Source organism: Anguilla rostrata, chromosome 4 (assembly GCF_018555375.3).
Source record: "Anguilla rostrata isolate EN2019 chromosome 4, ASM1855537v3, whole genome shotgun sequence".
NCBI classification, from domain to species: domain Eukaryota; kingdom Metazoa; phylum Chordata; class Actinopteri; order Anguilliformes; family Anguillidae; genus Anguilla; species Anguilla rostrata.
Window position 1 is genome coordinate 62,022,414 of NC_057936.1, and position 23,080 is coordinate 62,045,493.

The 23,080-nt window shown below is 44.4% G+C and overlaps 1 protein-coding gene across 1 annotated transcript in view; it reads right to left on the bottom strand.

Moving 5' to 3' along the window:
- The window catches only part of LOC135253909 (cadherin-10-like), a 51,082-nt gene extending 29,806 nt beyond the window's left edge, over positions 1-21,276 (bottom strand). Inside the window, exons 1-2 of the mRNA XM_064333751.1 lie at positions 21,125-21,276; positions 10,600-10,967 (exon numbers count right to left, since the gene is read on the bottom strand). Coding sequence (XP_064189821.1) covers positions 10,600-10,830 — 231 coding nt within the window. The 5' untranslated portion in view covers positions 10,831-10,967; positions 21,125-21,276. The remainder of the gene's footprint in view (positions 1-10,599; positions 10,968-21,124) is intronic.
- Between the last annotated feature and the right edge of the window lie 1,804 nt (positions 21,277-23,080).

Below are 23,080 nucleotides of genomic sequence, written 5' to 3' on the forward strand. Positions count from 1 at the left end.
CGTCAGGTGATTATGCTTATACAGGTACAGTATCTGTATACACTTGCTGGCTTTTTTTTTGTCTTTTAGCTATGCTCTGTTTGTAAAGTGTATTGTTTGAAGGGTATTCCCTGGATGACAATTAATGTAGTTGCTCATTGAGCTTCCTTGTCCTGCAATGTGCATCACTTCATTAAACGTTTACTTTTTTTTTTGGGATTGGGGGGGGGGGGGGGAGTCTGTGATGTGCAACACTCAGCTCAAACTGATTTGGATATGTAGAGGATGCTACAAAATTGACTGTTGCTACAAAATTGAGTTTTTTCTGCTGGCCCAGTCGATGAACTACATATTGTGTGAACAAGCTTAAATTCAGCCGAACATTCCAGAAATAAAGGACTGGAATGTGATTATTATTATTAGCAGTATTATTATTATTAATTTGATAGACACCACCTGGAACTTAGATTAAGCTGAATAACTTTCAGAATCCTATCAGATCCCTAATTAATGCTAATCTCTTTTGTTCTGAGATCCGGGCCCCGATGAAGTCAATGAGCTCTTCGTAATATCGCTCCAGTATAATACCCTGCTCAGGTGTAGCTAATCATCGACATCGTTCATCCTTTCCATGTCTTCTCTTATTACGGGATGATAAAAGACTAATTTATATAAGCCTCTGCGCAGTTTATGGATTTTTCTTTTCCAATCTTTCGGCTGGAAGCGCATAGCGTGTGCTATCATTGGAGGAGAAAGGGCAGAAAACGGATTGTGTTTCATCATGTAGGAAATAGAAACCGGCCTTCTGTGTCTGGGTTGTGTATACAAGGGAGTGCACAGAGAACCCAGAGAACCGTGTCTTGTCAGATGCACTTGTTGTCTGGAAATAAAATGAAATAAAAATAAAAATGTTGTATTTTAAATGTATCACCTCTGGCCAGTGCAGCCATGACATGCTTGGATATCTGGCCATCATTGATTTTGGAGCCTTTGAGAATATGAATTTTCAGCGGAATTATTGACCGAACACGGAGAGCGGAGCACTTAAATGCCTCCGCCTGGCTTTGTGGCCGGTCCTATTGACCACTGTGACACGGGGAATCAATGCCCAGCCGAGCTGGACTTGGTCTCTGCACCTCACTACCTGGCACTCCTCGCTGAGGTCAATCAATGGAGGTCTCGGGCCCGTAAGGCAGACAGTAAACTGGCACACAGTCACCTCCAGCTCCTCCACCGCACGGGATGCAGGTTAGGACCCATGCGGACCTGCGCTATCCCCGAGCTCCGAATCACCCTCTCTTTCTCAGGAATCTACTATACTGCCCTGGTGGGGGTGGCAGTGTGGCATCATGGGTAAAGAACTGCTCTTTCAACCTAAGGGTTTTGAGTGCCATTTCCAGGTAGGACACTGTGGTCACTTGCAGCATAGGATTCAGCACTGTATAATATATGATTCTTGAGATCAACACCAGAAACTCCCATGCAGGGGGCAAAAATCAATTTCTGGGTGTTAGGAGGATGCATCCATCTGCATAAATGAATACTAAAGAAAAAACCAAAAGTTATGTAAGTTGATCTGAATAAAAAATGCAACCCTATCCACAAGTACGCCCCCTGAGAAAGATTGTACAATCCACTGATTGTTCAGTCATTGGATAAATAATACATAAGCACAATATTTGAGCAATTGTGAATTGTGTGTGATTCTGATCACTCTGATGGCTGTGCATTTCAACAGTGAAATGTGAAGCAGTAAAATGTGGGAAAATTTAAGAATTTAACTGTGGAAACAGTTCAAGAAAAACAAAAGGCACAATGAAGGACAACACAAAACAAGGGGTCCAAAACTCCCGTGCCTATGAAGACATCTCAACCCACAGTCTGCGATGAGACTGGATGAGAACAGGTTTTATCCCCGAAGGCACATATATACACAACTTCAGAAAACAAGGAGACATCGGGCTGTCTGTTGCCTCGGAGCGTCTCACGAGCCCAATCAGTACCTCATCCCAAATGGCTGTTTCTGGGTTTGGAAATCCACGCCATCTGTAGACACATTAGCCACATTCCACAGGCCTAATTTACTGTTGATTTTTTTTTTTTTTTTTTTTTTTGTCTCCCTGCTTTTTTTTTCATTTCCTCCAAATCGCTCTTTGCCAGACACCCGCCGTTTCAGAGCCGGGTCCCACGTCTCCGTTTGGCTCCTCGGAAATGCCCACTGGCTAGCTCTGCATGTCCTAATTACCGACCGGCTGGCCCCGTAGGTACGGAAAACACATTACGTTCATTTCAAATTATAATACGCCCCGGTTGAATTACAGTCATTACCCGTGACTCGCGCCACGCGAACATCTTCGGTCATTTAGAACAACTTTCAAAGCTCTCTTCTGGGAATTAGCGAGTAAATCTGTTGTAATGTCTTCCCCCTCCAGATATTCCTGATGAAGAATCTAATGAATTGTCATTTTCCTGGGCACACTGCATACATTTTAATTTTGTCCATTAATGGACTAAATTAAAATGAGCAACATTCATGTCGAGTCTGGGAACCAAATAGGCAAACTTAAGGACGCAAGCTTGGATCCATCACCGATATTTGACGCCTCCATTTTGTATAAACACTTGTGGTGGATTGTGAGTGAGCATTCATAAAATGGAGGAGCATCAAGCATCAAAGAGTAGTTAGGGCCTTGTTATAGTGCAGGGCGGTGTGTACTTCTCATTCTATAACTGTCTGTGTCAAAAAAGCACAATTCCTCTGCTATGCAGAGACCAAGAGTTTCAGAGTGCTTCCCAGACAAGCTATGAATAATGTCTTTGGAATAATGAACAATATGGCTAATAATAATAGTAATAATGATAATGAATGGTAAACAATAAAGTAATGAAAGTATATAAAATAACATACTGGGGTGCAAGTCTGTTATTAGATTTATTTTGGAGCAGACACATTTGCGGTTAATAAAATCATTCTAATTACACAGAATAGTTTGCATTTGGTGCAGTGAGGTGCCGTCTGCTTACATTTCTCTCAGTAGGGCAAAATTAGCCTTTGACTGAAGAGCAGCCTGATGAATTAAAAATCCACATCCTCTCGGTCCCTCTCTCTCTCTCTCACACACACACGCACACACTTGCACACACAGGGAAAGGCAGTGAAGTCATTCCTATTCCTGTCAGTGCTCTTTGGTGGGCATTGCTTAGTGCTGCAGAGTGGAGATAGGCAAACAGAGATTGAGCTCAAGACGGATACAGAATAATTATTGTTGCGGTCTCTCTTTCTCTTGCCTCTCGCTCTCTCAGTCTCTCCGTTTCTTATTCTTCCCCTTCCTCTCTCTCTCTCTCTCTCTCTCCCTCTCTCTTCCCTCCCTCTCTCCTTCTGTTTTTCTCTCCCTCTCGCTGTAGTTTATGCCTCACCGATTTATTTGTGTTTGTCATTCTAAAACCTCCCTCTGCCTTTCATGTTGTTATTTAAGTTTTTGTAGGACTTTTTGCTTTGATTGCGGATTAATTTGAGGATTCAAGCAGTGGTATTTAAAGGATTCGTCAGCCTGTTAGTTGCCACTGAAAATCATTCAAGTTATTACTTATCACCATGAACCACATTCTTTTTTTTTCTTCCATTTTTTTATTTCATATTTTTTTGTCATTAGTTTTCTCCCCCGCCCCATTGCAAAGAACAGAAAGCTGTAGCTCAGCTGGGAAAATCATTCTCACCTATTGCCTGACACTCATTTTACCCTTGCATTCTGCTAAGCTTGTGCCTGCAATGTTTATGAAGGGAGATGTGCTCTTGCAGTTTTCAACTAGCATCTCACAGTTCCTGTAATCAAAGAGACATCTTTAGCCTTGTGCTACTATGCTAAACATCATGGATACCTTGCAGGTTTGATTTTCGGTTTCAGTTTGAAATAAGAGGCACCCCATCAGTCTTTTCTTGTTTCAGACAGGGAGAAGGCAGACAGAAAAATAGAGCAGGAATCACAGATTAGAAGGTGTCATGGCGGGGCACCAAGGTGCCCATGCAGGTGATGGGGCGGGGTGGGGGGGGGCATTGTATACAGTTTGAGAATAGACCACCCTACAGACAACTTGCCAGATTCCCAGTCATTAGACGTCACTGGTTAAGCAGAGAGTCAAAGATGCCATTTTCTGTGATTTCTAGCCTCTCCACCACAGTATCTCCACTGGTTGAGGCCTCATTGGACAGACTGGGGAATAGCAGTTGGACGCATGTAAGCATCCAGTTGGATGTAAGTTTGAAAGTTTGAGAGACCAGTCAGATGCAAGTAGGTAAGTAAGTATGAGTGACCAGTTGGATTTAAGTATGTAAGTACAAGTGACCAATTGGATGTAAGTATACAAGTATGAGTGACCATTTGGATGCAAGTATGTAAGTATGAGTGACCAGTTGGATGTAAGTATGAGTGACAGTTGGATGTAAGTATGTAAGTATGAGTGACTAGTTGGCTGTAAGTATGAGTGACCAATTGGATGTAAGTATGTACATATGAGTGACAATTTGGATGTATGCATAAAGGTATGAGTGACCAGCTGGATGTCACTAGTTGTGTAATATCCAATCACATATTAAGGATGTGAGGTGTCTTTGTCATAGTTATTTGCTGAATCATATAGATGTACTCCATTTTCATAAATTGTTCTGAAAGAAAATGTATATAATAAACAAACAAAAGCATATTGTAAATGCAAATCTATTTAGCAGATTCACATATCCAGAGCAACGTATTAACATTTTGTATTATACAGTCCATTCATGCAGCTTAATATATTTTGAAGAAAACACACTGCATATCTATGATATATCATAAAAAGAACAGAATCCTTTCCAAAGTTACTTAACTTTAAGCAACCTTAAAAAGTAAGCCTTAAACCTGTACACGACTGACTGGCTATGTGACCCTTACTTCCTATTTACCATTCACTCTTTTCTCACAAACGATGTGACTGTGTAAGTAAATGAATAATTTACCAGCCGACGAGAACTGAATGCTACAGTTCGAATTGAATTCTCGTCGGAGATATTTGTTTTTCGGTTGAAGGATCGCGGGTTACCAATAAGGACTCGGCACTATTATAATGCGTTAGCTGTGAGCTCCGAAACAAAACAATGCAAACCAAAAAAATAAAAAACAAACAAACAACAAAAAAAAAAAAAAACATAATTTTTTCTCTTGCAAAGCTACAAACATCGCAGATTGTCAGCATGCTTGGGGTTATGGGCTGATGTCACCAAATGAAATCCGGATTTGTATGTGGGAGGCAGACACAAATTCTTCAGTTTATGGGTAATGAGCATGCCCCGGTGGATTGCTAGCACTGGGTTTTTACTGCGGAGTCGGCATCCACCTGGAGGCTGAACCTTACACTTATTTATTTATTCTTCTTCTCCTCCTCCTCCTCCTCCTCCTCCTCGCCATGGGAGATGTGCTATGGTAAGTGGCAAATGGACTGCATTTATATAGTGCTTTTATCCAAAGCGCTTTACAATTGATGCCTCTCATTCACCCATTCACACACACACACTCACACGCCAACGGCGAAAGGCTGCCATGCAAGGTACCAATCAGATCGTTGGGAGCAGTTAGGGGTTAGGTGTCTTGCTTCCTTGGGACACTTCGACACGCCCAGGGCGGGGGATCGAACCGGCAACCCTCCCGACTGCCAGACAACCGCTCTTACCTCCTGAGCTACGTGGCCCCGTGTGCTGGGCACAGAGAGGAGTATCCACCCGTGTACTTTCTGTGCACCGGCGCGTGACCGGTATCACGCAGGTTAATGGCGTTCGGTTCACATCAATTTCCGTTTTTGGGAGTGGCGCGCCAGTGTGGGCCCTGGGGGACCCCCGAGGTAAGCAAAGCTTCAGCAGTCAATCGCGGAACAGTTTCATGCCCCTCCGAGCCGCACGAGAGAGAACACCTCCGCCGGGGTTCAGCTTGTTACCCTCTTAAATTAATTGCAGTCTGTCTCTTCACGAAGACTGATTTGAAATGTGTGTTTTTTTTTTGTTTTTTGTTTTTTTGTTGTGTGAGTTAGGAAACTGCAGGGAATTGGAAAGCCGAGTGAAAGAAATAAGATTTCTAGATTAGAGGAGAAAACCAACTTGAAAGCAATGACCTTTTCCCCCCTCCATCTTTCTTTTAGAAAAGCCCTCATTTTATTCTTTCCTGGCTTTCAAAAAAATAAAAAATAAAAATAAACACATTACCAATGGTTAACCTTGGGTACTTCAGGAGAGAGAAAGAAAAAAAAAACATGAGACTTTAGTGATTGGACAGGGAACAACAATTGGTTGTTAAGTCTGAAAATGTGGAGTCATTGAAAGTTAAAATGGTTGTGGATGAATGCTTCATTTGGACACATTTGGGGGCCTGTCATTTAAGTGGGGTAGGGGACAGAGTACATAAAAAAAATAAAAACAGTCGAGTATTCCTTTTTAGGGAGAGCTATTTACAGGGTTGGCACTATTTGCAGGTTAATTTGGAATGGACGGGCATTTAAATTTAAGTTTGGGGGTGGGGGGGGGGGGTCTATTCTCTTAATTTTGTTATTTACATTGAATGAATGAGACTTTGAACGATGGTACATTTAATAGCGGTGAAAGCATAGCCTAATCATCGTGGATTGGGGTTGGAGGTAGATTGCGATCACAGAATTGGGGTGGGGAATTTGTCATCTGAAGAAACTGTGCTGTTCTTTATTGTTGTTTGTTATTTGGGGTGGATAAGTGCCCACCCTCCGATTTAGGCTCTTGGTGATTAAGTGGTGGATGGTTTGGAGTGGGATTTGATTTGGTTGTGGGGGGGGGGGGGGTGCATAGTCTATGAGAGCATTAACACACAGCAAGCATACCTCGCCCTAGGGAGAGCACAAGTAAGCGATTGCTACTAATATTTTAAGAATTAATCAATTTTATTTCCACGCATGCGCAGTAAACATTCCCGGTTTTATTGGTTTCATAAATGGAATGTGGAAAATGCCTGGCCCGTAAACCGAGGCGTGCCGTGGTTAAATAACGCGGGTGTAGAGTTGGACCGCTCCCTCTGTCGCAGGCGACAAACTGCTCAGTCTCTTCTCCGGCAGATCCGAGCAGCGACTAGCGCGTGTGCGCTCCGCTCCCGACGCAGCGGAGGATGTTAAATTATCTTTACGAGCGCGACCGTCAATGTCAATGATTGCTTCTCGCCAGGTTTCTAAAGTGCCCTGTCTGTCGAGGAAGGCGCTCCGGAGCAGCGAACACACGCCGCCCGCGCGCGGGAAAGTTTATAGATTTCGCCGTAGTGGGGACCCGCGGGCCAACCTTACTTAGTGCCGTCCCTGTGTCTCGCTGCCATTTTAAGTGGGAGTGAGGTTGGACGAGAGGAGAGGTAAACAGCGACGCGTGTCATCGCCGTCGCCACATCCGAAAGACTCGGGGGGCCGGGGGAACGTCAAAGGCCTCGACAGGATAGGCCTTTAATTTGCTCGCTCGGTTGATTTATAGTTTTCTTTTTTTTTTCGAAATCATTTTTTTTAAAGATCTCTTTTAATGCTGCTGCTGTTGTTGTTGTTGTTGTTTTTGTTGTTGTGGTTCCTTTTCACTTCGGCCCGGCGAAGATGAGACCGCTAGCCGTCGCGTCTGTTAGCGGTCATATTCCTCACAGCAAATGACACTTGTTTACCAGCCGCGGTGAAGCGAGCGATAAACGGAGGCTCCTGACGGAGAATTGGCTGTCAGCAGCGGTCACCCCGATACCCCCCCCTCCCACCCCCCCCCTCTCTCGGAGATGATAACTGCGGGACCCCTGGAATAATGGCTGGCTTTTGCATTAGCCGCGGCGGCGGAGGCTTTGACGAGCGCCCGTCTGATCCGGGGGGGGTGGGGGGGCCGTCGGCGACTTTCATCATCGGGGACGCGGGTCGCCGCGGTTTTTCGGGAGCCGCTGCCGTGAAGGAGTCATGGCTCCGCCCCCCGCCCCCCTTGTGGGCGGGGAGTGTGCCGCGGTGTACTGCCGTGAAATACGCATCGTCGAGATCAGAGCATGTACTGCGACAATATTCAAGCAATTAAACAAATCGTCGGTGCCTTTCAATTGCGATACGTGTAAACAAACAAGCAAAAATGTATGCGTTTCTGTGATTCGCATGGGTATTTCGTGTCTTTAACATTCGGTTTGTGGTTGAATTGGCTGTAGTCACTCCAAACATAGCCCCTCCCTCAGAGTAGATGTCCTAGGCACTGTGTGTGTGTGTGTATGTGTGCGTGGGTGTATGTGTGTAATGTGTATGTGTGTGTGTGTATGTCTGAGTTCTTCCACCCCCTTCTCCACTGATTCAGGCTCATACATCACTGTCCCGGGCAGCCTGATTTCTTTTCTCTTCTTTCCCTTGCATAAGTAAAGTGTCCTCCCAGAGGCATTCAGAGCTGTCTTCAGCTCCTTACACCCCCCCCCCCCCCCCCCGGAGGAGCGGTCAGAGAACCGACAGCCACTCGAACAATCACATCGCTCATATAAAGCAGTTAATGCATAAACACGCAGGGACGACCTCTGACCTCCGCTATCCGGCACTTAAACGTCATCATCAGCGAGTCGCTGCGAGAAGAGAGCGCGAGCCCGGCTAATCCAAGAGGAGCTGTCACATGTTCTCAGTGACTCACCAGCATGCTAATTAACGTGGAGCATATGTTTGGATTCACTCAACACTTGTCCTTAGCTGTGACTTACAATTAATTAAAGTGCACCGCTTGCTTGGAAACACAGCTTGAGTTTGGCAGCGGCGAAAAGAATGGAAAGAAGAAAGCAGGTACCAAAATAATTTGTTTGCGCAAATCAAAGTTAAGGATGAACTTAGACTGAATCCAGGCTATGGATGTTTTGATCAGTTCTGTCATTGACTGTAGGATTTTGGCCGGTTCCAGCCACTGTACTGGATACTGTCATTGCAATAGTTATCATGGGCTTTTTTTATTTTCATTTGCTGTAACAACAGCCAACCCTTTTTGGATAACGATATATTTTACATCTCTAGGCCAATCTGACGTGCGTAGGAAGCCAATTAACTCGCTTTCTATGATAACAAAACAGAAAGAGTCCAGACGAACAGCCGATAAAAGCCAATTTGAAACCCAAAACTGTGATTCTGGGAAAGACTGGACAAATTCAGCCGGGAGCCCTACATGACTACAGCCTTAACTTGAAATTCAAAAGCAAGTCGCTCGTTCGTCGGTTTAGAAAGAGGATGCTGGGAGAATTACGGTGAACGGTTGCCGTCCAAACATCTGCTGGATGCCGTTTCAGACATCATTATCTTTGTAGTGGCTTTAAGCGGAGCTGTCGCTGTGTGTGCAGGAAATGGGATGACATTCGCCCCAGACTGCATCGGCGAATCGAGGCCAGTCTATTGCTCACGCAGACGTTTGCTTCAGGAAAAATAAAGTAAAATATAAAAAAAAAACTTCTGTTTTGTTTTATTTGTTGCTGCATGCGATTACGTGTAAAGAGATATGAAGCGTGTGATAAATGTGTGTATGTGTGTTATCCGGGGTACTGGTTTGAAACTGGGGGCATCTGTTCCCCTAAGGGGTTTGTGCTGCCTTATATTGCCATCACAATATATTTCACAGAATGGTCCATTTATGATGTGTATACAGAATGGGGCACATGAACTACACTATGTACTACAATTAAAACAATGGCACTACCAGCTGAGAGGGGATGCAGTGATGCAGGGCACTTCATACTGATCTTGTATCCCCAGACAGGACCAGTTTTATGGAAGAGGTGTGGTCTCATAGATCTGAGACCCTTAAAACCAGATACAAAGAGGTGGAATTTCAATTGTCCATCACTGAATGATATGGGGAAGCAGACATGCTGAAGAGCTTTTTGTGTTTGAAGTTGTAATCAAACAGTCACCATGCCGACGAGTGCGTATGAATGCAATGGTGAAAGCAGTTAGTCATCTTAAGCACGCTGTTGAATCTTGGTTGGGTTTCTGTCAATCAAATGACAACCGTAGCTAAGTTAAAATTAGCTGGATATTATTTCACAAGCGTAGCATTAGATGAAGGCTCTGACGTGTAGCTTTCAAGCTTGGTATGGTGTTAGATGCTGTAATCAAACAGTATTGACACTCGCTATGTGATTAGCTAAGCAGTGACTGTTGCTGGAGAGCTAGCTGGCCAATGCCATTACTTGCTCAGATGAAAATAATAATAATTCACTGTAACAGTGAGACAATTAGGGCTCACTACAGGACTAAAAAAAAAACGTGGTGGACTGCTTCATTGAATCCATGCATATAAGCATGATTTGTTTGTTTAATTGCAAAGTTTGGCATTTAAACCGACAAATTAATTTTATCTCATTTATTATTTATTCAAATCTTGGTCCCATTTGAAGTCACTGGAGCAGTTTCTCCTTCATATATGCCACTGCTAGAGGAATTCCATGACACCTGACCTCAGGCCAGCCATGTCCGTAAAAATCTTTTGACATCATGGAAAGTAACCATAGCAGCCACTAAGGTACTAGACTCACAGGGATGTGAGGCAATGTTGAAAAAAAACAAAAACAAAACGAACTGCCACCGTCAGATAAAAAAAGGACGACGGCTCACCTTTCCGACGTACTGGTAGTCAGACCCCGTGTATTCCTCCAGCAGAAAGAAGTGATTCCACATCCAGCCCCGCTTGGACCGCTGAAGTATCCGCCCGTCGTCCGTCGCCGAGCCGACCGGGCCGTCGCTGCTCTGGGGCGAGAGCGTCGCCGCGGAGACGGAACCGGGACCGGGGCCGGGACACAAGAGCGCCAGCAGCAGCGGCAGCAGCAGTAAGTTATTAATTGTCATTGTATCCAATGGTCTGGCGGCGTCTGTGAATGAGGAATCTAAAGAGGAGAGGATCTGCGTGCCGGAGGACTGGAGTGCACAATCGGCATCAGATCTGGCATCTTAGTCCGCCGCTTCGATTCTCTTTTTGGCCCCCCCTGGAAAGAGCGAATCACAACATCAGGGCACGGAATGGCGGGATCGAGAGAAACGTCATTACTAATCAGCACAGTCAAGGCCGTTCACTCACACACACACACACACACACACACACGCATGCGCACACGTGAACTGCTGGACATGACATCATTTTTTTCTGCTTGCTCATACAGTATGTTACCGATGAACCTTCAGTTCTTTTCGTGACAGCAAAGATGGCTCAGCGCAGGTCATCGTGACAGTGGCGGTGAACACCTATGAACAATCTAGACAATAGCGCACGCCCAGTTCGTGCTCAAAAGCGCTACTTCGCCTCACAGAAAGCGTGTTCTGAACTGCGCCAGTTAGAGAGAGAGAGAGAGAGAGAGAAAGAGAGAGAGAAAATAATTACAGTAGCAGCACACACAATAGGTACAGCCCCCGATGAAAAGCAGGTTGGATGGCGTTCGCAATGGCTGGCTGAGCTGCTGTCTCCGGGAGCACTGGTCTTAATAGGGGATTCAGGGATGCATGCATAATGTATGGGCTTTTGGAAGTTAATCCTAATAAATCTTTCCTCTTTTCTAAAGGAGTGCATTTTCCGTGAGGTTTGTGTAAAGGCCAAGGTGTCAGAGCTGCCCTGACAGCCATTCATTATACTTCTCAGGGGATCTCCACAGGACCAAGACCAGATTCATAATTTGTACTTTTTTTTTTTTCTTCTTCTTCTTCTTCTTTTTTTTCTGAAGTGATCCAGGGGAAAAAAAGGAGAAAGGGGGGGAAAAAAATTACAATGTCAATGGAGTTTTTTGAATTAACAAAGAAACGGCTTGTGTCTTTGAACAAATTAGTCTCGTCATCCCCATTGATTAATCTGAAAGATGGAGTTGCGAATTAACATTATCCTTTAAATGCAAATCAAACGGTTTAGTTAATTAGATACCAAAACGATGCATTATTCACTAGCGTCGCCCTCAATGGAGCCGACGAATGTGATCCTTGTAAATGGGGGCCGGGCTAAAGTGAAAGTGAGAGAGATTAATGTGCCTTAATGCCAGCCTCCCCTCCAACAGAGGCCCGCACTGCAGGGGGGGGGGGGGGGGGGGAGTTATGTGACACTCCCACGCCGAAATCGTCTGGGTCGCGCGGATTTCACCGCTTCCGACGGCAATTTTCTCTTCCTTTCGCCGTGCTGAAAACCGGTCCATTTACGCGAGAAGCTGAGTGCTACAGACTTCCTGTTTAGCGCCATGTCACTTCCTGTTTAACGCAATGTCGCTGCAAGGTCGCTTCGCTCTGCTTCAGAGCCACATGGATCCGAGGCACACTAGCGCTTCTTTGCCGAAACCGTGTTGGTACACCACAATGTGCTGTACAGCAGTACATCACTTTCAATATATCGACCCAATCAGTGGCTGTTTATTCACACGGAAATTAGCGGCTCGGAAGTGGCGATAAAATTTGTATAAAAAAATAGCCCTAGACCTAGAAAAAATAGGAAAATGTACAAATACGAGGGAGTTTGTTCATTATTATTCTAATCATTATTACTAGTGCCTGGTGGTTCCTTGCCTCACGGCAAGGTCCTGGGTTCAAATCCGGCCGGGGCGCCTGAACGTTCTCCCCGTGTCCGCCCGGGTTTCCTAAGAGTACTCCGCTTTCCTCCCACATGGGTGGACAAGCATGCGGGTTAGGCTAATTGGAGACTCTAAATTGCTGGTAGGTATGAGTGTGTGAGTGAATGGTGCGTGTGCCCTGCGATAGAATGGCGGCCTGTCCAGGGGGTATTCCTGCCTGTTGCCCAATGCATGCTGGGAAAGGCTCCAGCATCCCCTGCGACCCTGCCCAGGTTAAGCGGGTACAGATAGTGGATGGATGGATACTATTGTCATTATTGTTTTGTGTTAAGTTGGTATGTCCACTTGGAGTCAAGCTAGTGTTTATACTTTGCAAGTATTCTTACTCCTTGTAAAAACTGTGTTTTTTTCATATCTGTTCTTGTATAAGTGTGGTACGATTCAACAGCACTCAATGCAAAGACAATTAAGGCTGAAATGAGTTGGTTCAGTAGTAATTTCTTTGGAAAGAAGAATATGTTTAAGGGAAATTAGTTCAGATGGCTTTGCACACACATACACACATGCACACACACATGCATTACCATGACTACCATTTGTAACAGGTATCTCACTATACACTGCCACCTTATGCAAATGCTGAATAAATCCTTGAAGATTCTTTAACTTTTAATTATATCCCTTGTGTTGGAAAATGAAGTCCCATATACATGACAATGGTGCTTATCTAAAGGAATAAGCCCATTAGTAACCCAGACACACAGGGTAGACAATTAATTTCATGAAGAAGAGCTTGGATACAAAACTGCACTGCAAAAAAAAAAAAACCCATGCAGACGGCATGCTGATTGGATAGGTCCCGGGCGAGGTTCTGTCCAATCCCAGCAGAGACCTCATTGATCTATCTCTTCCCCCGCCGTTGGGCAGGGGGCCCTCGACATTTTGTTTCCACGCAGGGTTCTAATGGGGGTGGCAGGTACCAGCTGGGCACCCGTTCTGCGCCGATCCAATAAGATGCCCGCGTCCTGCCAATCCAATCTGCTCTGACTCGGGTTCGAGGGCTGCCTCACCACGGTGGATCTCTGCCCGGGAGATTTCCGTCCAAATTCGCCCAATCATTGAGTCATTGACACTTTACCTCCCCGTAAACTGCCGTGAGCGTGTGACCGACAAACCAAAACCCGCTGGACTGTGTGCACATATGTGTGTGGGTGAGAGAGAGAGAGAGAGAGAGAGAGACAGAGAGAGAGCTTGTGTAATGTTTCTCTCTCTCTCTGTCTGTCTGTCTCTCTGTCTCTCTCGCTCTCTGTAATGTGAGAGCGGTTGTTTGTGCATTTCCCTACCCAACAAGACAGGATGTCTCACTAACCAGTTTTCATGTCAGTGCTCAGACACTTTTATATATTTAAAAATGTTTGTTTTTTTTCTTAATATTTTTTGTTTCTATCCTGAACCAAGGGTGTATCCTTTTATCTGTTTATTCATAAGTTCATTCTTCTACCCGTTCACCTGGCAACCATCCACCTATCCACCCATCCATCTGTCCATGCCTCTCTTAATCACTCTATCACAGATGTCGAGAAGAGGACAGGGTGAGAGACAGGCCAACAATGTGGAGTATTACACAAAGATGCGCGACAGAAAATTTCTATCCCTTTGAAATACACATGCTTAAAAACATTCTATATAAATTTTGTTCTAAATACTTCATATATCCGTATATGAACACAAATATTCCACTCTGTATATATCTAGAAAGATCCATGTTCTCTATTTTATAAAGACGTATAAAAACTGCACATAAAAAACCTGTACAATATATAATATTTTACAGCCGATATCTCAGGTTGAAGACTGCAGTTTTTTTCTTTCTTCTCCTTTACTTGTGCATTATATCTAAGATAGACTTCTCTTTCTCCCCGTCAGCCATTTGTACTGAGGAAGCATACCAATTCGCTCATGTGGAGATAAGCAGAACAACACAGGCTCCTCTAAAGAAAGGGGACCAGACCCTCTCCAGGTCTTACCGCTGCTATTCTGCAATGCTAACCCTTTAACATCGCTGAGGGCTTAAGTTATTGTGCAGACCATGCCATGTTTCCATAAGTAATGTTCACATAAATAATGTTTAAACACAAATAATGGATTTTATCTGAAATAAGGACCACGTTGTTTTGTCTCCAAACTGAACTTAAACTGTCATTAATTTACATGGATGATCCAAACACACACACACATGCAGACACAATACGCACACACACACACACACACACACATACTTCATATGTCCTCCTAAGACCTGACAATTCATTTTTGTTTTAATCTGACAAATCATATATTCTTCTATGCTGAAGCATACAGTACAAAGCACATTCAATAAAAAATAAAGTAATATTTTTGAAAATATACTCACTTTTTATATATCAGCAGATATATCAGCATGCATAAATAGCTAAATTACTTCATAAACACATTCTGCCAGTGAAAAAAGTTGACCACAGTGATCTGTGAATGCGAAGACTGCCTTTTTTTTGGAATACATTTTGAATACAAACATTAAAATGAATAATTCACTTTCACATGTGATGCACAATGATCTGCACTGTCTGAGAAAAGGTAGTAAAGTAGATGAATAATATGGTTTCTCATAAATTTATTTCATGAATAAATAAAAAGCAGTAATTTGCGTAGGATCTTCTGCACAATACCCGTCTGCTTGTGCGACATATATATATAGAGAGAGAGAGAGGCAGCTGTTTTAGAATGAGTATTCTTTCCAGGAAGGTGTCCTGTCTCACAGCTCTCTTTCCCTTCACAGTGCTAACAGTGCTAAGTCTGTCTCACACAATATTGCTGCTAATATGCAGTGTGCAAGTTCCCTGCAAGCTAAGCACCTGGACATGTGTGCTGTCATATCTGGAATTTGAACTAAGATTTCTGCACAATATAGTCTGATCCCCAATAGAGGAGTTGGTGAATTCTATCCCAGCATGCAGTGGGCAAGAGGTAGAAATATCGCATGGTCCACACACTATTCACTTACGGATTCGTACAATGGGCAAATTAGCCCAATTAGCCTCACTTCATGTCTTTGGACTGTGTGATTTGATTGCAGCTTACCCATCTCTAAGTCTTGTGATGCTTAGCTAGCCATGTCTAATAAACCTTGTATAAATCTCTTTGACTGAAAGCATCTGCTTACGTATATCGTGACTGTAAATTGTGAATGTCTCTGGGAATGTCTGCAGTTCTCCAGGCGCTTATAAACATTTATATCTGTGTAATAACACGTGCAGTGCAGTCGGTCTACTAAGTGGGACTGTTGCAGCTGTTTAATACTGTTCCACGGGAGCGACTACCAGCACTTCATTGCAAGTACTCCACCATCCATCTTCCTAAATCAAGGGCGTAAAACTGAAGCCCTGGAGTGCTGTGGTGTCTGGATGTATTTGTGCTTGCCTATCAATCAGTTGCCCATTAAGGCTATGAGAAAAAGGTGTGTGGGTTATATTTTTTTTAACCAATCGAGACATTAAATGAATCACTGGTGCACAATTAAACAGACAAACAAACAAAAAAAAAAACGTATACTGTGGCTTTGGAGGACTATATCATTACACCTGTTCCCTAAATGATTCAGTGTCAACTATTATCTGACTATTATTGCATAATTACTATTGCATTGTTATTATATGACCATTATCATACTTCTGATGTATAATTAGAGAGTTTTGATTTAGTATCCAACTGACTGACTGATGGATTGATTGATGAATTGATCGATTGGTTCAGTAGTTTGTTCTACAGGTTTGAGCTCATTTTGTATAGCGTCCAAAGGAGGTGTCTGTATTCAAACCCTTGACAGAGGTCAGATTGATCTAAATGCTGGATTATGTCCTAATTAGTGGTTCTTATCCCTGTATCTCATTCATCTCCTATTTTATAATGGTGCCAGACAGTCACAACTGAAATGATTCCTTTGATCTGCAGTACAGACCCTTTTCGGGTTTGAAGGTCACATTTAAAAGCCAAGGTCAGTCAGCAAGCTTCCACTGAATTTTAAGATTAAATATGTTGGCTTGCTAAAACGACTTTAGAGTTTTGTTGTTTTCATTTATTTCTCTATTTATTTAGCCTGCTTTTCCTCCCCCGGCTGTCTGGTAACACGTCAAACATGATTTGCTCACGCGATGTTGCAGCCGACGCGAAGAGACCGCTACGTCTCTGCCTTGCGTTTTTGTCGATAAACGTGTCGCTGCGGAACCCCTGGAACAGAGGAAAAGCTACACGCCGTTAGATACCGAAGCGTTTCCAGTTACCACGGCTGCATATGCCCTGTGTGGCCATGTGGCTGACAGCCATTTTCCTGAAAGTCAGGAAACCGTTTGTGGCAATTAATCCGGTCTGATTATCGTGATTGAATTTTCTAATTATCATTCAAGACCGTCCTTGAATTTTTAATAACGTGCTGGATATTAATCTTGGATGCGGCAGGACTGTTAAGGATTAGTCCACTGTGCCTTTTCAGAATTCCAGCACTCGTTAAATAATAGAGATGGAGGGGGGTGGAAAAAATCCTCGCCAGATGTTCCAGACTTACACTTAATTATCTTGACTTCATTTGCGTATTAAAGGTCTGTGCTGTTTTTTTTTTTTCATCCTTATTTATGATTTTTGTTATTGTTAAACAGAAGCTTCTGCTTCTGGAACAAGTTATTAAAGTCAGTTCAATCTCATAAAATAATAGTGTTTTTTTGTTTGTTAGAGGTCCATTTTGTTTTTGTGGTGTGTGTATGTGTGTGTGTGTGAGCATGCATTGTGGAGACTATGAGACTGTGAAGTGAAGGTTGACAGAACAACATAGACAAGATACAATAACAAAGACATGCATTCATGCACACACACACACACAATTGAGACAGGCCATGTTTTGCAGGAGCAACTACTCCACTGCAAAATGGAGTACCTATAACTTAGACCACATTGTGCTTCATTTGACTGATACTTTCTGTAAAATGTCTAGCTTTTTCTTTTTTTTTCTCCCAGGTGTTCTATTCAAACATGTCTAGAACGCCAGGCCTCTCCAAGAGAGCAAATCACATGCTTGCATCCCAGAGAATAAGCAGTGTATCTATCTCGCAACTTATCTGAATTCACGTGCCCGTGTGCACACGCATTGGGTCCATGACTCATTAAGGGAAGAGAGCAGAGATTTAATTGGTGCATCACCACGTAAATGCAGTCATGACGTGACCCAGACTGTATGACCTCCTCGTACAGGTGGGCGTGGCAATGCGGGCTGTGGTTTCCCAGCAACAGCCAGGTGAGACCAGTATCGATCAGGAGCAGAGGTGGGAAATCTGCACAGTCTTAATTAATCATGGGATGGATCACAGGAACATTTGATAACATAACAATCTGGGAAGCAGTTCAACAGGATAGACCTCCGCCTGTATGCATGTGTGTGTTTATGACACGTCAGTGCATAGCATGCATACATGGTTGTGTGCGTTTTGAGTGCACAAGTTCTGATGTGTGTGCATGTGTATTACATGATCGTTGTGTGTCTGCATGTGTGTGAGAATTTGAGTTTGAATGCGTGCCATGATGAATTTTGAAAGTGACCTGCGGGTCAATGTTTTTGAGGCGAAACATTGGGTTATTTTATATGACAGTTAGCTGCTGAGAGGCTGGACTGAAAGCTGGCCAGAGATACAGAGAGGGGCAAAAACTGCCAAAGGTACCACCGGCCCACACCAGTCCGGCTGAGACTGTCACCACTAGGTGGAGCTCAAGGTCTTTCAAGCACTGCACTGCCGCTCGGCGCCACAGATTTTACTGATGTTTTTATTCTGCACTGTTTATGAATCATGTCGTCCACTGAAAAAAAACTTTGATAGGGATCAAACGAAGGCAAACATGCACTGTATGTAAATGACTGATGAACTGACTGTCTTCCAGTACTGTGGAATCACAATAATGATAATAATAATAATAATAATAATAATAATAATTGTTTTTTTTACTTTATAAAAGAAAGCCTCTATTTGGAATTAAAATCATTGTTGAAGGAGGGAACAATTTGGGGAATGTGTTATTCCTAGATTTCGTTTGTTGCTCGACATCTGAGACAGAATTAATTGCATCCCTGATAAAGATGAACAGAATATGAAATGGATATTTGAGCAGGAGCTGAAGCACAGATATCAAAGTGTGCTTAAAATAAACGAGTAATCTGCCTCTGTGATAAGGACGATATTGAGGCAGAGGCTGATTGGTGGAATCTGGGGTGATAATGCCTGAAAACTGATATCTGTGAACGTGAAATCAGCCAGCTCAACATCCTTACTTTTTTATTCTCATTTTATTTTCATTTTTTCTCATTTTATATTCCATTTCTGCAGCTACACATTTTCAGTTTAATTTATGATGATTCCATTAGTCAATATCATGCTGCCATTTTGGGTTAGTTTGTACCTTGGTACAATTTAATTTCCACTGTTGAAACTTGATACTGATGAATTAATCTCAGTCTTATTACTTAACCAACCAAAAATTGAAAAGCATACTGTGGAAATTACTCTCATTACAAACAGCAAACCACAAACTGCATTGGTTAGAGTATCAGCTGTCATATGCATAATGCATAATGCAGAGAGATGGAGAGGGAGAGAGAGAGAAAAAGAGAGTGTGTATTGGAGTATCCATGTATTAGTGGTGGGGTTGTGGGGTGGTAGTTATATTCTGAAGTGCTCAAAGACAGCTGTAAACCTGACAATAAGTCAACAGACTGTGTGAGTGTGTTTGTGTGTGTGTGTGCGTACGTGCGTGAGTGTGTGTGTGTGTGTGCGTGCGTGCGTGAGTGTGTGTGTGTGTGTCCTATCCCCTTTGCTCCCACACTAATCTGACGTGCCTGTATAAATTCACATGACTCCCTACACTCAGGGAGTACATGGGCTCAATGGAGGGGAAAAAAAGAAGAAAAAATCTAAATATCACTCTAAATTCAGCGTACAACTCCCCTGCCGGGTCTGTCACTGTGGGTCCCGCACCCCCCCCCACCCCCCCCCCCCTCCCCACACACACACACACACACACACACATTCAGCCCGCTCTGCTCGCTCCACAGAAAGGTTGAGTAAGTGACATTTCAAAGCAGCCTGTGTTTCGGCGCTAATATCCACGCGCACGTCCCCCTGATGACTCTCCCCGGTGAGAGCGGAGCGGAGCGGAGGGAACGAGTTTGCGTGCCGTTAAAAATTAAAAATAAACGATAAAAAGCCCACTCGGGGTCATTTTAAAGACGCTTCAAAACACACAGCTTTTTTTTTTTCTTTTTTTTTTCGACGCAAGGAAAGTCCGAAGTCACGGTCTGCCGGACCCGACCTCGGCGCCGGAAAGGCAACCGTGCGCGACCCGCGGATCATCGTGTGCAGCGCGACAGCGTTTTTTAAACGACCGGATCCGACGTTTGCTCGGCCGGGCTGAAGAGAAAAAAAAAACCCAGAGAGCACGCGCGGCGTACACAACGGCACTTTGTTCCGCTGGTCTCGGCGGCGGCGGCGGTCCGAGCCGCGCAGCTGTCGGGGGGGGGGGGGGGGCAGGCCGGGGTCCGAGGGACTCGCCAGGGAACGGCGCTGAGACGTGCCGAGACTCCCAAAAAAAACCAAAAAAAAAAAAATGGAAAGACAAAAAATAAATAAATAAATAAAAGTGAAATATACTTTCAGAGGCTTTGAAAGAGAAAGAGTCGGTCGGGAAAGAGCCTGTAAAGGGCAGTGCATGTGTTGCCAGATGACAGAATGCCTTTGATGGGTATAACCTCCCCCTCCTCTCCCTCCCCAACCCCCACCCCCACCCCACTCATCAACACCCCCCCCCACCCCCAATAGCCAACACACTCCCCTCAATTTGCATTTCTCTAACTATGGAATAAACAGGAAGAGCTGCCGTCCCAGCTGACTGCCTGGAAGAACGAACTGCCTGCGATTCAGCCGCAAACGGAGTTTCCCAACTGTACCCTGTGATCCTTGTGTGATGCTCAATCGATACCCAAAAGCAATAAATAAATGAGTAAATAAACAAATAAATAAATAAAGCTGCCGAAGTAAGAACCCAAAGCACGCGTGGCATGTGGAGAGGATGCTCCGGTCCTCCCACTCTTCCGCGGCAAAGTCATCGCAGAGAGATGTGATCAATACCCATCAATGCCTCAGCGTATGCGAAAGTATTACTCTTCTCACAAATGCCTGAACGTGCTCTTTTTTCTTTCACCCCCATACGGAGCAAAAATAGCAACACAAAAAGACACACGTGCGCACTTAAATCAATAGCCCGGTATCCTAGCGCCTTTTCCCTGTCGCGGAAACAACTTCAGCGCGGCGTTTTACAAACTCGCGTAGGCTGTGACAGAGAGAGAGAGAGAGAGAAGGCAAGAACATTCGTCTCATCAGTAATCCTGTCTTCCTGGATCCGAAGAGCAGAAGGAGAGAGAGAGAGAGAGAGAGAGAGAGCGGACTCTCGGCACAGACACGGTGACAGTGCCCCGCGCAGCGTTTCGTTCTGAAATCTGAATAAGCGCCGTGAGAAAGCAGCCTTACCCTCGGCGTCTGAGAGCTCACTGTCCTCTTAAGCGCATGGCAGAGCGAGTCCTCCTGTCCACACACCGCCGCTGGGCTCCGCACGATATGCTCTCCTCTCCCCACCGCTAGATTCCAAGACTGACTGCACAGTTGCGTTGTGAGTCCAGCTGCCTGGCGCTCTCTCCCTCCCTCCCTCCCTCTTTCTCTCTCTCTCTCTCTCTCTCTCTCTCTCCCCCTCTCTCCCCCCTCCCTCTTTCTCTTTCCCCCTGTTTCTCTCCCCCTCCCTCTCCTTTCCTTCTACTCTCTCTCTCTTTCTCACTCCCTCCTCTCTCTCTCTCCTGCCCTCCTCTCTCTCCCACCCTCTCTCTCTCTCACTCTCTCTCTCTCTCCACCTCACTCTATCTCTCTCTCCACCTCTCTCTCTCTCTCTCTCTCTCTCTCTCTCCCCTCTGCTGCAGCACTTCTTGCTTTGGGTGTCAGAGAGACTGAAGCGGAGAGGTCTTTCTCCTGATTGGCTGCCATTCACAAGTCCCCGGCAGAAAAAAAAAAAAAAAAAAAAAAGGAGACGAAAGAAAGAAGAAAAAGCACTCCCTCCTTTCGCAGAGGGAGAAAGAAGGAGAGAGCAAAAGAGTTGACCGAGCTGCGGAATGGAGGATGAGGAGGTTAGAGCCAGGATGTTGGAGGAAGGAAGGAGAGAGAGAGAGGGAGAAGGAGAAGGAGAGGGAGAGAGGGAGAGAGAGAGGGAGAGGGAGAGAGAAAGAGAGAGGGAAGGGGGGAGAGGAGCACACATATTTCCATGTGAATGTAGCGAGAGCGTTCACAAGCAGACGCCTGGCTGCGGGCTTGGCGAAGAGGGCCCGGTGAGAGATTGAGTCTCTGATGCCGGGCGCCTGCAGTGAACGGGCCAATCTAATCTGCTGTCAGAGACGGTAAAAGTGGGAGCGATTCGCCCATAACTTGTGAATCATTTTCAGGCAGGATGGAGATGGGTAAGAGACCGGGGGGAGGGCAGGAGGAGGAGGGGGGGGGGGAGGGGGGGGCTCCTCTGCGACTGTGAGCGAACATTTCTCTTTCTCCACCCTCCCCTCTTCAGTCGTTATTTTTATTTTATTTTTTTTTATTAGAAAGCATTTCAGCGCATCTTTTAAGTCAACCTCCCGCAATCTATATTCACAATCGGGGGTTGTTTTGAAATACGATACAGCACCTTAATTCTGCGCGAGGGTAGCGAGGGAATGTAAAATATCGCAGGCTCATTCAAAAGCCGGAGACGGAGAAAGAATAAATCTGGGCCGTCGATACGCGTACTGTGCATACAGGAAGCGTCTGATAAAGCGCCTCGCGCGATGACTTTGAGATGCACGGCCTGTCCGTCAGAGCTGGATGCAGTAAATTATTACCGGGGGGGGGGGGGGGGGGCGGGGGGGCGGGGGATTTCGCAACCGTGCTTTTCCTCTACGGACGTTTCATCTCAACGTATCGTTGCGAATGTATTGTTAACTATCCAGAAAATAAATAATAATAAATAAATAAATAAATAAAATAAGTATAAGTCTACTCTTTGGTGTTATGTTACCTTTTTATTAGACATTTTTATTATTCATTTTATTTGTGTCATGTCTGCAATTTACTCTTCTGCTCAACAAGCACCCCTGTCAAACATGAGCAGGGCCACTGGAAGAATGACATTTCATGTATCTTTGCCACAAAATCTTTCATTTTATTATCATGTGTCACCCAGAGAGGTTAATGAGAGTCTAATGGTTGTAGACTATTCATTATTTTTTAAATTTTTTTTTATTTTTTATGGATGTCTATGAATAAATAAAATAAAATAAAAAAACGTAAATAGTTTTCTGTGCAGAGAAGTCCTTTTCGTCCTACATTATTAAGCTCTGGCTTAATAAAACCAAGGTTGGCATTTATGCTGATCATTTTACAGGCAGCCTACTCAATGAGAACATGCATGTACAA